Source organism: Eretmochelys imbricata, chromosome 1, assembly GCF_965152235.1.
Source record: "Eretmochelys imbricata isolate rEreImb1 chromosome 1, rEreImb1.hap1, whole genome shotgun sequence".
NCBI classification, from domain to species: domain Eukaryota; kingdom Metazoa; phylum Chordata; order Testudines; family Cheloniidae; genus Eretmochelys; species Eretmochelys imbricata.
In genome coordinates, this window is record NC_135572.1 from 112,689,883 (window position 1) to 112,703,404 (window position 13,522).

General features: G+C 37.9%; 1 protein-coding gene across 1 annotated transcript; it reads right to left on the reverse strand.

Moving 5' to 3' along the window:
• Nucleotides 1–334: 334 nt before the first annotated feature.
• On the reverse strand, nucleotides 335–9,595 carry ATP4B (ATPase H+/K+ transporting subunit beta). The gene is given in 7 exon segments (XM_077807079.1): nucleotides 335–496; nucleotides 676–794; nucleotides 3,353–3,413; nucleotides 4,402–4,601; nucleotides 5,442–5,555; nucleotides 6,747–6,875; nucleotides 9,484–9,595. Coding segments are annotated over 7 exon segments (897 nt in total).
• Between the last annotated feature and the right edge of the window lie 3,927 nt (nucleotides 9,596–13,522).

Consider the following 13,522-nt stretch of genomic DNA (forward strand, 5'->3'; position numbering starts at 1 on the left):
GAATCATATATGCTCAATTTAGAGGAAAGCCATTTCATACTAGTATTTGTGTTAAAGCATCAACACACAGTAGCCATGGAAGAACAAATTCCGTGTACACATCAAGAAACATTACTACCTTGCTTCATGTATTGTAAATTATATCTTGATTTTTAGATGGTTGGATGATATTTCAATACTGATATTTACAAAATGTCTTTTGTGAAACTGATATCTGAGCAAATTTTATATGGAAATCATGGGAAAAAATAAATATAAAATAATGTGGTGACATTCAAGTCACTTTTCATACCACATAAACTTTTCTGAAATGGCTTCATTTGTACCGGTATGCCTAATCTTGTATTCTCATTTTGAACTCCACTTTTCCTTCATACGGATCATGAGGGTTATCTGAGGTAATTCCAGTTCCAATGACTCTGCACACAACGGTAACTTCTGCATTCCTTGTAATGTTGAGAAATTTCACTGCTACCAAAGGATTACTGTAGGTGGGCTGGGATGAAAGAAAGATCTTTTAACCTTCTTTTGAAAACTTGAACTATCAGTTTAGAAATACAACCTATGAATTAAATTTTGGTCAAATTCACATAATTTCACAGAGATGTTTCAAACTGCTGATCTGATAAAAACATAGGGGAACAAAACCACAAATTTGAGTTCAGAAACACATACCTGTGCTTTCTTTCCATAATAAGGGAAATAGTGAAGGTTAAAGGTGCCGTTGACTGGGTAATATTGTAGTTCAAGTGGGCTGAAATCATCATGCTATTTTTGAAGGTAAGAAATCAGATCTGTTAGCACTCAAACTATAAACCAGCACTCAGTTTTCAACAAGATGAAATTCATTAAAGACAAGTGCAAAGCACTACACTTTAAGAAAGAAAAATCAAATGCACAAATACAAATGGGAAATAACTGACTAAACAATAGTATGGCTGAAAAGGATCTGGGAGCTATAGTGTACCATAAACTGAATATGAGCCAACAATGTGGCGAAGTTGCAAAATAGGCTAGTATCATTCTGGAATGTATTAAAAGAATTGTCTATTCAGCACTAGTGAGGCATCAGCTGGAGTACTGTGTCCAGTTCTGGGCCCCACACATGGGCAAATTGGAAAGAGTACAGAGAAGAGCAACAAACATGATAAAAGATTTAGCAAACCTGACCTGAGGTTAGAAAAACTAGGCACGTTTAGTTGTGAGCAAGGAAGGCTGTGGGGGGGACCAGATAACAGTCTTCAATATGTCAAGGGCTGTTATAAAGAAAACAGTGAGCAATTGTTCTCCATATCCACTGAAGGTAGGACAAGAAGTAATGGGCTTAATCTGCAGCAAGGAAGAGTTAGGTTAGATATCAGAAAAAACTTTCTAACTGTAAGGATAGTTAAGTACTGGGATAGGCTTCAAGGGAGGTTGTAGAATCCCCACCATTGGAGGTTTTTAAGAACATTAGATAAACATCTGTCAGGGATGGTCTAGATAACTTGGTCCTGCCTCAGCCCTGGGGGCTAGACTAGATGACCTCTCAAGGTCCCGTTTAGCCCTATGTTTCGGTGACTGTAGGATTCTAAGCATTTTATAGCTATTAAAACCTAAATAATATGCACAGACCACAGTTGAGCAAGCCATACTTTATCAGCGCAGCACTTGACAACATGCCTAACCTTCAAAGCGTAACAAGAGTTAACCAATTCAAGGGTATCTGCCTGAGTTTTCAGAGAGCCTGAAACAATTGCTCCAAGTTGTGAACTCCCCTGTTCATTTCAGATACCACTGATGATACTTTAAAGCAGTGGTTCTCAAAGCCGGTCCGCCACTTTTTCAGGGAAAGTACGTGGTGGGCCAGGCCGGTTTGTTTACCTGCTGCATCTGCAGGTTCCGCCGATTGTGGCTCCCGCTGGTCGCGGTTTGCCGCTACAGCCCAATGGGGGCTGTGGGAAGGGTGGCCAGCACGTCCGTTGGGCTGTGCCACTTTTCGCAGCCCCCATTGGCCTGGAGCGGCAAACCGCAGCCAGTGGAAGCCGCAATCTGCCGAATCTGCAGATGCGGCAGGTAAATAAACCGGTCAGCCTGCCAGGGGCTTTCCCTGAAAAAGCGGTGGACCAGCTTTGAGAACCACTGCTTTAAAGGTCAACTATTTCAGATACTCATGATACTTAGTTTAATTAGTTTGCTGGTTTTCAAAGTATGGAAGAAAGCGGGGAAATATCATATTATAAACATCTTTGATATCCAATATCGAAAATAAGTAATTTCTTAATCTAAAGAATAAAAAGAATTACAAGCAAATTTTAAAACCCAATTTAATTTCATTTATTTAAAATTCTAAAATATGGGAAGACCTTAAACAACACATAATAGAGTTAAGTGGGATATGTGATTCGTTTCATTTTCCTGAAGGGAGCCTCGGCTTTCAAAAGTCTGGGAAATGCTGCTATGTGGTATCTGAGAGAGACATGCCCTATAGATTGGAAAGATTCTTTCAGCATGTTGCATATTCTGTATTACAAAATACATAGTTCCCTCCCTTTATGTGAAGCAATTAACTGCTCTGATAGCTGAATGCCAATTTTGTAAATAACTTTTTTTCTATTCTGGACACATTTTATTTTTATACATTCTTCCTTAAAGCCTGATCCAAGCTCATTGTCATCAATGGGTTGTGTATCAAGTCCTGTATCACTGAAGGTTAGAAAATTTGCAGTAATGTTACTATTTTTATATAGTTACACTGGTGCAAACCTAGAATAGAGGCACACTGCATAAGTGTTAACCAGAGCTGGAGCTGGTGTGACTTGCCCAAGTAATTTACTATGTGATTTGCACCAGTTAAAAAAACAAACAAACAAGCAAACAAATGAAGCCGGTATAGCTATGACATGAGAAAAGGGTTCCCCCTGCCCCTCTAAATTATAACTAAACAAACCTTTTTCTTAGCTTGAAGTCCAGTATACTAACTTTTTGCCAATAGTAATTTTATAGATGAATAATAAATCCTGGAGGTAAGGTGGTACTAGTGGAGAACTGATAACATTCAAACTTAGTGTGACAAGTGTGTTTGATTAGTATAATGTCTGATTTGGTTAGCAATATCTGAACAATGTTTTGAAATGAGTTAGAATAAAGAAATTAACTTTCTATTTTCTTACAGTTTCCTGGATCTGAAAGGTATGTGCAGGTAAGAATAAGTCTACTAAAGGAACAATTGGATATTACAGTGAATTTGTAAATTGAAAAGTGTTTCGTTAGGGAAATGATGATTTTCAAAGGTGCAAGAGTATCCATAAATTCTGTTGAAATCCATGATAGCTGTAGTGCTTGGAACCTTTGAAATGTGAGCACTCCGTACTTACTTGAGCTGTACAGCTCACTCTTGGTGCAGTACCATTGCCAGGGAGAAAATTGATAATCTGAAACATAATACATGTTCACATTAGTCACCTCAGAATTATTTATAATGTAAAAACATTGGCAAAAATGATGTATTTATATTTGCATATTGCTTTGGCTGCCTTTGTCTGGATCTTGGTAAGAATTGTGAAGCTTCGATCATTTTTCTTGTGTGCAATAATAAAAAACACCTTATCATGAAGTATCCTATTTGCAATGTGGAACACCATCGTTTCTTGGCTTTTTTGTCCTTAGTGAGGCTAACTAATATAATTGCGTGCACTCATTTGGAGACTAGTGTTCAACAAGAAGAAATTTCTTAATGCATTAGTAAAATTAAAAAGAAAAGGAGTACTTATAGCACCTTAGAAACTAACCAAGGTGCCTCAAGTATTCCTTTTCTTTTTGCGAATACAGACTAACACGGCTGCTACTCTGAAACCATAAAATTAAAGTTTTTAAAAGTTTTGCTGCCCTCCATGACCTGATACATCAGCATTGGCTTGGGTTGAGTAAACAGGCACATCCTTCTCAGGTGCAAACTGGCAGGATCCCCATCACTAGTAGCAAAGACAGAAGGAAGTAAGCACCACTGGGGAGTGAGAGGCAGGACCTCCCCTTCCTCTCTGCTGAAGCTTGAGCTGGTAAACCCTCTAAACAAGGCCTTACTGGAGAAAGTGGCAGCTTTCTCTGTTCTTCACCTGCAAAAACCAAGTACACAAGCTTTCTCCCACAGCTAGATCTTGCAGACATTAGTTTCCCCACTGTTGCTCAGATTTAATTTATTTGGTACTTGTGATGTCATAATTTTACTAATTCTCCAGTAATCCATAGGATCATCCAGGAAAAAGACAATACCTGAATTTCTAATGCAAAACTGAGTTAGATTCATCAGCAATGGGTGATATAGAAACCACTAGGATGGAAAATTTATTCTGATTATTCTTCTATCAAACATTAGTTAACACATCAGTCTTTCTTTTTCAGTACTCTAGGATTGGTACTTACTCTGTTCATTTTTATAATTAAACATGGTTTTCCTTCAGGAAATCCAAAAGTGGAATTTTCCAGGCCAGAGCAGTTTTCAAGCATATCTGATGTGAACTTGCAGGAGTATTTTGTTTTGTTTGGTCCAAGGAATGATTTTTGAAAGAAGTATTTCTCACTTGTGCAGTTGATGTTGGCATGTTGTGCAGTTGTATTATATGCTATATCAGTGTAAAACAAACAAATAATTAATTACCCCATATGCTGGTTTGTGGCACTGAACTATTTCCCTCACAGATTGTAATTTTTAATACCATGATCCAGGGGTTTTTTGTGGGAGAACTAGTTGTATTTCTAGAGAATGGAATCAAATAGTATTAAAAAGGGAAAATAGTTTGTCTGTGAATTATAGAAAGTACAATGTTAAAATGGAGTGAAGGTTGACAGTACATATCAATAATCTAGGATAAATTCCATAATGAGGATGTTAAAATTTATCCTCAAAACAATCATTAGAAATTTAGGAAGTTCAAAGTTAGGGTTTAACTTAAAATAAATTCCAACATATATTAAGGTATTAGGGCACCGAAACAACTTTAAATATGCCCTGTAGTGAAACCAGGCAATAACCACATGACTACAATTAAGGCATATGTGTGAGTGGTCACATATGAGATTAAACTTTTTTCTTTCTTTTTTTCCCACCTCGTAGTGTCACAATATGAAGATCATTCGGGGAGGTGGAGTGAGGGAGGGGCAGCGAATAGGTCTATCATGGTGCTGCATTTCTTGAATCACCTATTTTACATTAATTTGACTCTTAATTTCATTAACAGGTTTACTTGTAAATTTTCAGAAAATTTATTCTATACTGAAAAAATGTAGTATTTTATACTCACAGTGCTGTAGTTATGGGAAGATATGCTGTGTTTTCCTTACAAAGCTAGAGACTGAATCTCTATTTTAAGTGCAAAACTCAACTCTTCCTTTACTAGGGAGCAGTGATCTGTGCTTCTATAATGTTATGTTTATATTTAAATAAATCTTATTTCTTTTCATACCCGAAAGAAATTTGTGAAGAGATGTTACATATTTCTCCCAGGAGTTTTTGTCAGAGATGTTGTAATAAATTTCTAATCCTCCTTCACCATAGACATCCGGTCGTAACGTCACCCCTGTATTTAAAAAAGAAAAAATGAAGAAAAGAGAAGTGTTTCAGGTATTGATCAGGTATTGATTTAGACTAACTACAGATGTGACACTGAAATGAAAGCTGTCAGTAGAACTCCACTGAGCCCACAGTCACTGTTGGAAGTGATTTTAATCATCCTGCACAGGAGTGATAGCAATCTTCGGAGGATGTATTCAAAAATCTATGCTACTTGTGAAATGCTTTCTTTTCAAGTATGTCTCCCTTATTTTCAGAATGCCCTAAAATGCAAGTGCCACTGATGTCATATTTCATTTATTCTGTATTTCCCCCCAGCACTTGTTAAAAATAGTGGGTATAACTATCATATCAAATCTAAAAGCCAAAGTATGTTTCTCTGTGAAATGACTTTCCAACATGCCAATTTAATGTTTGACAGTAATTATTTTGCCAGTAAACTTATTAAATGTTGAGAGAGGGTATTTGACCACAGACAAGTAGTAGTATTTGTAGGGTTATACATCTAAGTGTTGTTTTCCCATCCCCCGTTTAAAAATCCTAATTAGGAGCAGCTGTGTAGCTACATAAATTCTCTAGTGATTGGCTTAACAGATTTTTTTTTTTTTGCTGCTCCCTCTCCCATCTATTCACATTTTCAAGTCCTAATCTTTATTGCTAACTCCATGTTTCTTTGTCCACCTTATTTTTACTTTTACTTTATGCCTTACTTTTTTTTGTCATTTTTCTTTTCATCTTTTGTTCTCTCCCTTTCTATATCACTTCACTTCCATGGTTCTGTTTCTATAAATCTCACATTACTTCTGTTTTTTTCTGAGTGTGCAGTGTCTGAAGAGACTTGAAGGTGCCGCTGTCAAGGACTGGAGAGCTTAGTCCTGTCTTATTTAGGAAATAAGGGCCCATTTACAACGTTTCTGTGGGAAAACCCATAGAAAGGGAGGAAATTTCCCTGAAGTTCCTCTTGCAATTTCCCCTGATTTATTCACTGAGAGGGCAGGTTTAAATAGGTGACAGGGCCTGCTCACAAACCCATTAGAACCTCTGAGAGCCAGAGGATGTCAGGACCCTGATCCTGTGCCCCTGCTTTTTGTCCTCAGCACCCTGACCATTCCTCTACACAGGAACTGGTGTTGTGAGAAATGAGTGATTTAGATACATCAACCATACGGTATGAAATGGACAGAATTTATGACTATACCTGGTGATTTTAATCGATCTTGATAGTCCGGTGTATATGGATTGATTGTCCTCATTAAGGAATATATGGCGAGTGAAAACAGCCCAGTCATCACTATGTAGAAAGCAACGTAGTACAGACTGATCCACACTGTAGGGAAAATGTATGAATAACAATATCAGGTTAAAGTGAATATTGTGAGTAAGTCCCTCCCTGCTGTGTTTTTGTTTTTAGTAGATGCTGTCATGACTAAAAAGCTTGAAAGGAGTAGGAAAATGGAGAGGCAAAGTAATCCAATGGACGGAATCTTTGTTTGAACTTGACTTCAGTGGGAGTTGAAGGTACTCTGCATCTTCTAGAATTGTGCCTTAAATTTGGTGTTTTGAGTCTTATCTATTAATTTAAAAAAACTTCTTTTCTGGAGAATGTTGTAAATTTGTTCCATTTTATAAGGAACATAGTGAAGGTGTGGAGTAACATACCACTGGATATTATTTATTGACTGATAGTTTCTTTCTGCTCATACATAAATTTGGATAGCTTGAAAGAAGGGGCTAAAGGCTACCCATTACACAAAAGTTCATTACTTTTTTTTACGTAACTGGTGATCAGCACAGATTATAAATTGAAAAATCAGTGCAGCTTCTTGGCATGACTATTTTTGCATGTTCACTCTTCTTATCTGCTCGTTCCATATGAAGGATATAAAACAGTCCTGATGAATTTCACTGACAACACCAGTCTGCTAAAAATATGATTTGGTCACAAATCCCATTTACACTTATTTCACACTTTATCATTGGAACTTCTCTGGTAAATCCCTTCTCACTGCCACCTGATTTACAATGGTGTGAGATTAGAACCAGGCTCTGTTTCTTCATACATGTCTGTAAAATACCTAGCACACTGTTAGTTCTATATAAGTAATTAATAAAACAATCCACATGGACTAAGTGGGGGAAAAAAAACTCACTAATTTTTATCATATAACCCCTGCACCCACCAACATTAGGAAAGGTTAATTTTAAGTAGATTTTCCTTTACTTTTTAAAAATTGCTGTTAAGATCCATTATATCAAATTTCAGCTCAGAAAAACATCTTACAGGCAAATCTGTTATCTCAGGAAAGGAGTGGGGAAGGGAGAGAGTAACCTGCAACTGCCATTAGTATCTGTAGGACAAGAAACCTTTTTAAAATCAATCAGAGGACAGCTTCTTTGAATGTAGACCATGAAACATATTGTTGTTGCAAAGGCAGGGTTGGTTATGGATGGATTGATGGGTTGAGCTGAAACGTGCATCAGTGTGCTGGGATAAAACAGCAGATTTACTAAACAGAAATTCAATCAGAAAAATCATTTTGGAAAGGCAAATTATATTTCCAGTTATTTGGATCTCAATTTTATCCCCACTTGCTTCCCAGATGGGCCTGAAGAGAAAAAAACAGATCCTGTTTCATAGAATCATAGAATATCAGGGTTAGAAGGGACCTCAGGAGGTCATCTAGTCCAACCCCCTGCTCAAAGCAGGACCAATCCCCAAGTAAATCATCCCAGCCAGGGCTTTGGCAGGCCTGACCTTAAAGACGTCTAAGGAAGGAGATTCCACCACCTCCCTAGGTAACGCATTCCAGTGTTTCACCACCCTCCTAGTGAAAAAGTTTTTCCTAATATCCAACCTAAACCTCCCCCACTGCAACTTGAGACCATTACTCTTTGTTCTGTCATCTGCTACCACTGAGAACAGTCTAGATCCTGTGTTATCCTGATATTTTTATAGGTATTAGTTCCAGTTCCTGTAGTCCTGAGCATCCAAAACAACCAATTAAAGTCAAAAGGAGTTTTGGGTACACAAAAACTGCAAGGTCAGGCCCCCTCTAGTTAATCCTGATATCAGAATCATGTCATAACTATAACACGTAGATATTAATAATTAATAATTATCTTAATTTGCATCCTGGACAATAATTTGAACCAGAATGGTTTAAAACGATTCTCATACTTGAGGAAAATACTTGGATCAGTTTTTCTTTATTAAAATGGCCTATCTGGTTATATAGCCAATTGTTAATATTTATCCTAAGTGTGATTGCCTTGGGTATGGTGTCTCTAAACTGGTCAGAAATGTTAGAAGTCCTGGCTAAAGACAGCTCAGCTGTATGCAGTCTGGCTTTGGTAGAAATTCTGAAAAACACTGACTTGCCATAGTTTATTTTAATAATTATTTATCAGTTTCACAAATCATGGAATCATGTGCATTAGATATGGAAGTCAAAGGGGATTTTGCCATTGACTTCAGTGGATGCAGCATTAAAAACCTTAGTTCTTTTAATCTTTCCATATAAATCAACCCTGCCAGCACCTTAATCATTTTGGTTGCTCTTCTCTGAGCTTACTCCATTTTTCCAAGTGATTTGTTCATTGTGTTGTTTTAAATCATTCTTAAAGCTACACATTTCATCCTAATTGTTTTTCAGGAATTTTAGTTATGGCAAAAAAATCCTTGAATATGTGAAACAAGAGATTCCAAATCTCCTCATTCAATAACTTCACAATCAGAAACATTTCAGGAAATGAACTCATGCTTTAACAAAATCTGTCATCAACCCCTGGGATGACTCACAAGCATGCCACGAAAACAACATTCATCATCTCATCCTATCAAATTGATGAGGAAAAAACAAAAAATCATGCAGCTTTCTAACTGTACTAGAAAGAAGAAAATATTCTTGTTTTTGTAGACTTATGTGACCACATACCCCAATTAATCAAGGTCCTTCCCATTAACTGCCCTGTATCTGGATTCCAGACGAAACGGTTAAAATTTTCCATCCGTTGGCTGCAGGTCTTCTTTTCATTTAAAGCTGCCATTTTCTCCAAAAAAAAAATAAAATAAAATAAAATAAAATCCCAAACACACAGACAACCCCCCAAAACCCAAAGAACACGAGAAACCAAGAAATTCAACTGATGCCCAAACAGCTGGTCAAGAAGAATACTCTGCTTTTTATACTTTTCTTCCCTGAAGGTCAAACAGATTACACCCGATATCATTGAAACTACCTAATGGCAAAATGTTGTCCTGTATAAACATTGCTGATAAAGTACAATGTTCAGGTTGGCAAAGAAAAATTAGTTGCTATCACATGTCCTTCTATTTTCTCTTTAATACCTCAGTAGATCTCCAGTGTTACACATTTTGTACAGCACCTTTAGAGCTTGTGATACATTCAGCTTGATAACTTTATCTGCTTTGATAACAGCTAAGGAGAACTGCTTCCCTGCATTTTTTCTTTTTTAGATAATCTACAAAGATTGGATCAAATTCTACCCTTACAGCACATGAAAGCCCAATCAGATCCTTGGGGTTGCATGGGGAATAAGTTGTAGCAGAGTTTGGTCAATTATCCATCCAGTTTGCCACCTTTCACAAGTAGACGGGGAATTTCTCCCTGCTTTCTACTGGAAGAGTTGTTATAATGCACTCTCTGATTATATTAACTTTGGCCACACTTAGGACACTAGTCTCGTTCACTTCATATCCCTGTTTCATTCACTGTACACCACCATACCAAATGAAGCAATGGTCTTACGGGAAAAAATGCTGTGTAATAAAGGACAGTATTGTAATACATGTGTATAATGAAGCAGAGGTAAGATTGTGTGGGCAACCTTAACTTTATCTTTCCTGTCTTTTGATTGTTTTACTTCACAACCTGAGGCTCTGATCCCTCGAAGATATTTGCTTCTCTTTATACACTGTGAGTAGTCCAGCTGAAATCAATAGTTGTGTAAGTCTCTGTAGGATCAGGACCATAATGTACTTTTGCGTAGGTTTTTTTCAGAAAAAAAGAAAGGATGTACACTTAGGACTCAATCCATTTTAAAAAGAGTGGGTTATAAGTTCCACTAGCACACAAAGAAATAATGGTTCAGAATTTAGATTAAGATCCTAGAGCTCTTGACTCACTATGCTTTTAACCACACTGCCATGCTTCAGCTTTATTAATCCATGTTAACCTACTGTCAGAAATATCTAGGGTTAAATTCGGGTCTCATGGAAGTTAACAGCAAAACTTTCTAAGAATTCAGTGACACCAAGTTGTCACTCCTAATGCATAGCTGTACCTGGTATGTCTTGATTTGCATTCATTTCAAAGGATATTGTATAGCAAAAAACTTTAAAAAGAACTGATATTTTCTTTTGATTATTCAAATAATTGAGACAGTTGCTACTGACTTTAACATTTGGAGTAACAAAACAGTTAAGGTTTTCAACTAAATAATGCTGGGTTCCTGGATACAGCTTGTGAGATTTTGTGCATTTCTATTGGATTTGATCTGCCAGAAGAGTACTTTAATAACCTAATATTTTATTACTTGTTTTACAGTGATAAAGTATGAGTAGGGCCAAATAGAACAACAAGAAAATCACAGACATTTGAGGAGTTTCTATTTATTTTCCATAGAAAGAGGGGGGAAGACAAGCAAGAAGCTCATTCCAGTAATCACATAATTTAACAACAAATCTTCAGCTGAATAAATGGTGAGTTATGAGTTTTTGAAACATTACAGAAAATAAGACAAGGAGATCTGGCAATGGATTTATTGTGAGGAAAATCAAATAACTACTGAGAGTCTAAAAGGAATGCCAAGGTTCTTGCAAAATTCCAATTTCAGAGATAAGGTGAAAAGAACTTAAGGGAGAAAGCGCTTACTAAGGGAAGGAAAGTAGCAGGTCCTAAAAACATTTCAGTTTTGTCCATATCTAATATCAGACATTCAGGTGCATCTAGAAGACAGTAAGCAGATATTTAGTTCTGCTTCAGTGCAGGGGACTGGGCTAGAAGACCTACTGAGGTCCCTTCCCGTCCTATATTTCGATGACTCTTTTATATTAACTTTATAATTCATGTTTATATACTTGCGGTTTGAGCTTATAGAAGGTGTTAGGGTGGGGGAATGTGCTGAATAGGTTGAGGGGGTTTTCAAAGCAAGAAGGATGGGGCAACAAGGGGAAAGAGATTGGGGAAGTACGGAGGTGGAGGGACGGCATGGGGGAAGAGGAAGGCAGGGGATGTGGGGAAAGGGAAAAGCGGGACAAGATGAGAGAGAGGAAGTCGTAGGTGATAGGAAGGGCCAAAATCGCTGTTCATGTATCTCAGCAGCCTGGATTGGTCTGGGCTCCATTGCTCCATAGGGGGTACAACTATGTACTCAGCTCTGATGCAGCTTTCCATGAAGTGTTGCAGGGAGGAGAGCCACCTCTCGCATTTCCAGCACATGGGCCATCAAGCTGCAGGGCTTTGAGGACCCCCACCAGTAAGAGGTGGCAACACAACAGGGTCTCCCACTAGCACAAATTTTAAAAAGTGGTATTGAAGCCCTCAAATTTCTACAGAGCAACAGGGAGCTGCACAGCCCCCTGATGATCACTTTGGAGTACATCAGTGCCAAGCTAACTCACAGGTCTTGTATAATCACAAACAAATGGTTCATGTTGATCTATCCATTTAGGAATGTTGTCAAATGTTTCATTAATTCCCCAGCACAAATAGAGAGCCAAAGGCACTTAATCTTGCTAATACACAATTTAATAAATCCTTTCCACAGTCAGTTCACTACCATGAAATCCGTTTGGAATCTCTACTGCACACGACCTATAAACTTCTTGAACATAAATCCTCAAAAGAATAGACCCTTTTACTGAGCCAATTATCCCTGTCAAACAGGCAGGCTTCCGGCCAAAACATAGTTGTTGTGACCAAGTTCTGGCACTCACAACTCACACTGAAGCTGGCTGTCAGAAAAAAATAAAGGCTGGTGCAGTATTGGTTGACCTGCCATATGCATATGACACTGTCTAGATTAAGGGCCTGATGCTGAAACTTGCTAAAAGTATACCTTCCTACCAAACACTTTGCTTGCTGTGGACCATGCTGAGTGACAGATGCCTATGGACAGGTTTCAGAGTAGCAGCTGTGTTAGTCTGTACCCGCAAAAAGAAAAGGAGTACTTATGGCACCTTAGAGACTAACACATTTATTTGAGCATAAGCTTTCATGAGCTACAGCTCACTTCATCAGATGCATGCAGTGGAAAATACAATGGGGAGATTTTATATACACAGAACGTGAAACAATGGGTGTTACCATACACACTGTAACGAGAGTGATCAGGTAAGATGAGCCATTACCAGCAGGAGAGAAAAAAAACCCTTTTGTAGTGATAATCAAGGTGGGCCATTTCCAGCAGTTGACAAGAATGTGTGAGGAACAGAGGGGGGGGGGGTAGAAATAAACACGGGGTAATAGTTTTACTTTGTGTAATGACACATCCACTCCCAGTCTTTATTCAAGCCTAATATAATGGTGTCCAGTTTGCAAATTAATTCTAATTCAGCACTCTCTTGTTGGAGTCTGGTTTTGAAGTTTTTTTGTTGTAATATTGCCACTTTTAGGTCTGTAATCGAGTGACCAGAGAGATTGAAGTGTTCTCTGACTGGTTTTTGAATGTTACAATTCTTGACATCTGATTTGTGTCCATTTCCAGTTTGGCCAAAGTACATGGCAGAGGGGCATTGCTGGCACATGATGGCATATATCACATTGGTAGATGTGCAGGTGAACGAGCCTCTGATAGTGTGGCTGATGTGATTAGGCCCTATGATGGTGTCCCCTGAATAGATATGTGGACACAGTTGGCAACGGGCTTTGTTGCAAGGATAGGTTCCTGGGTTAGCATTTTTGTTTTGTGGTGTGTGGTTGCTGGTGAATATTTGCTTCAGGTTGAGGGGCT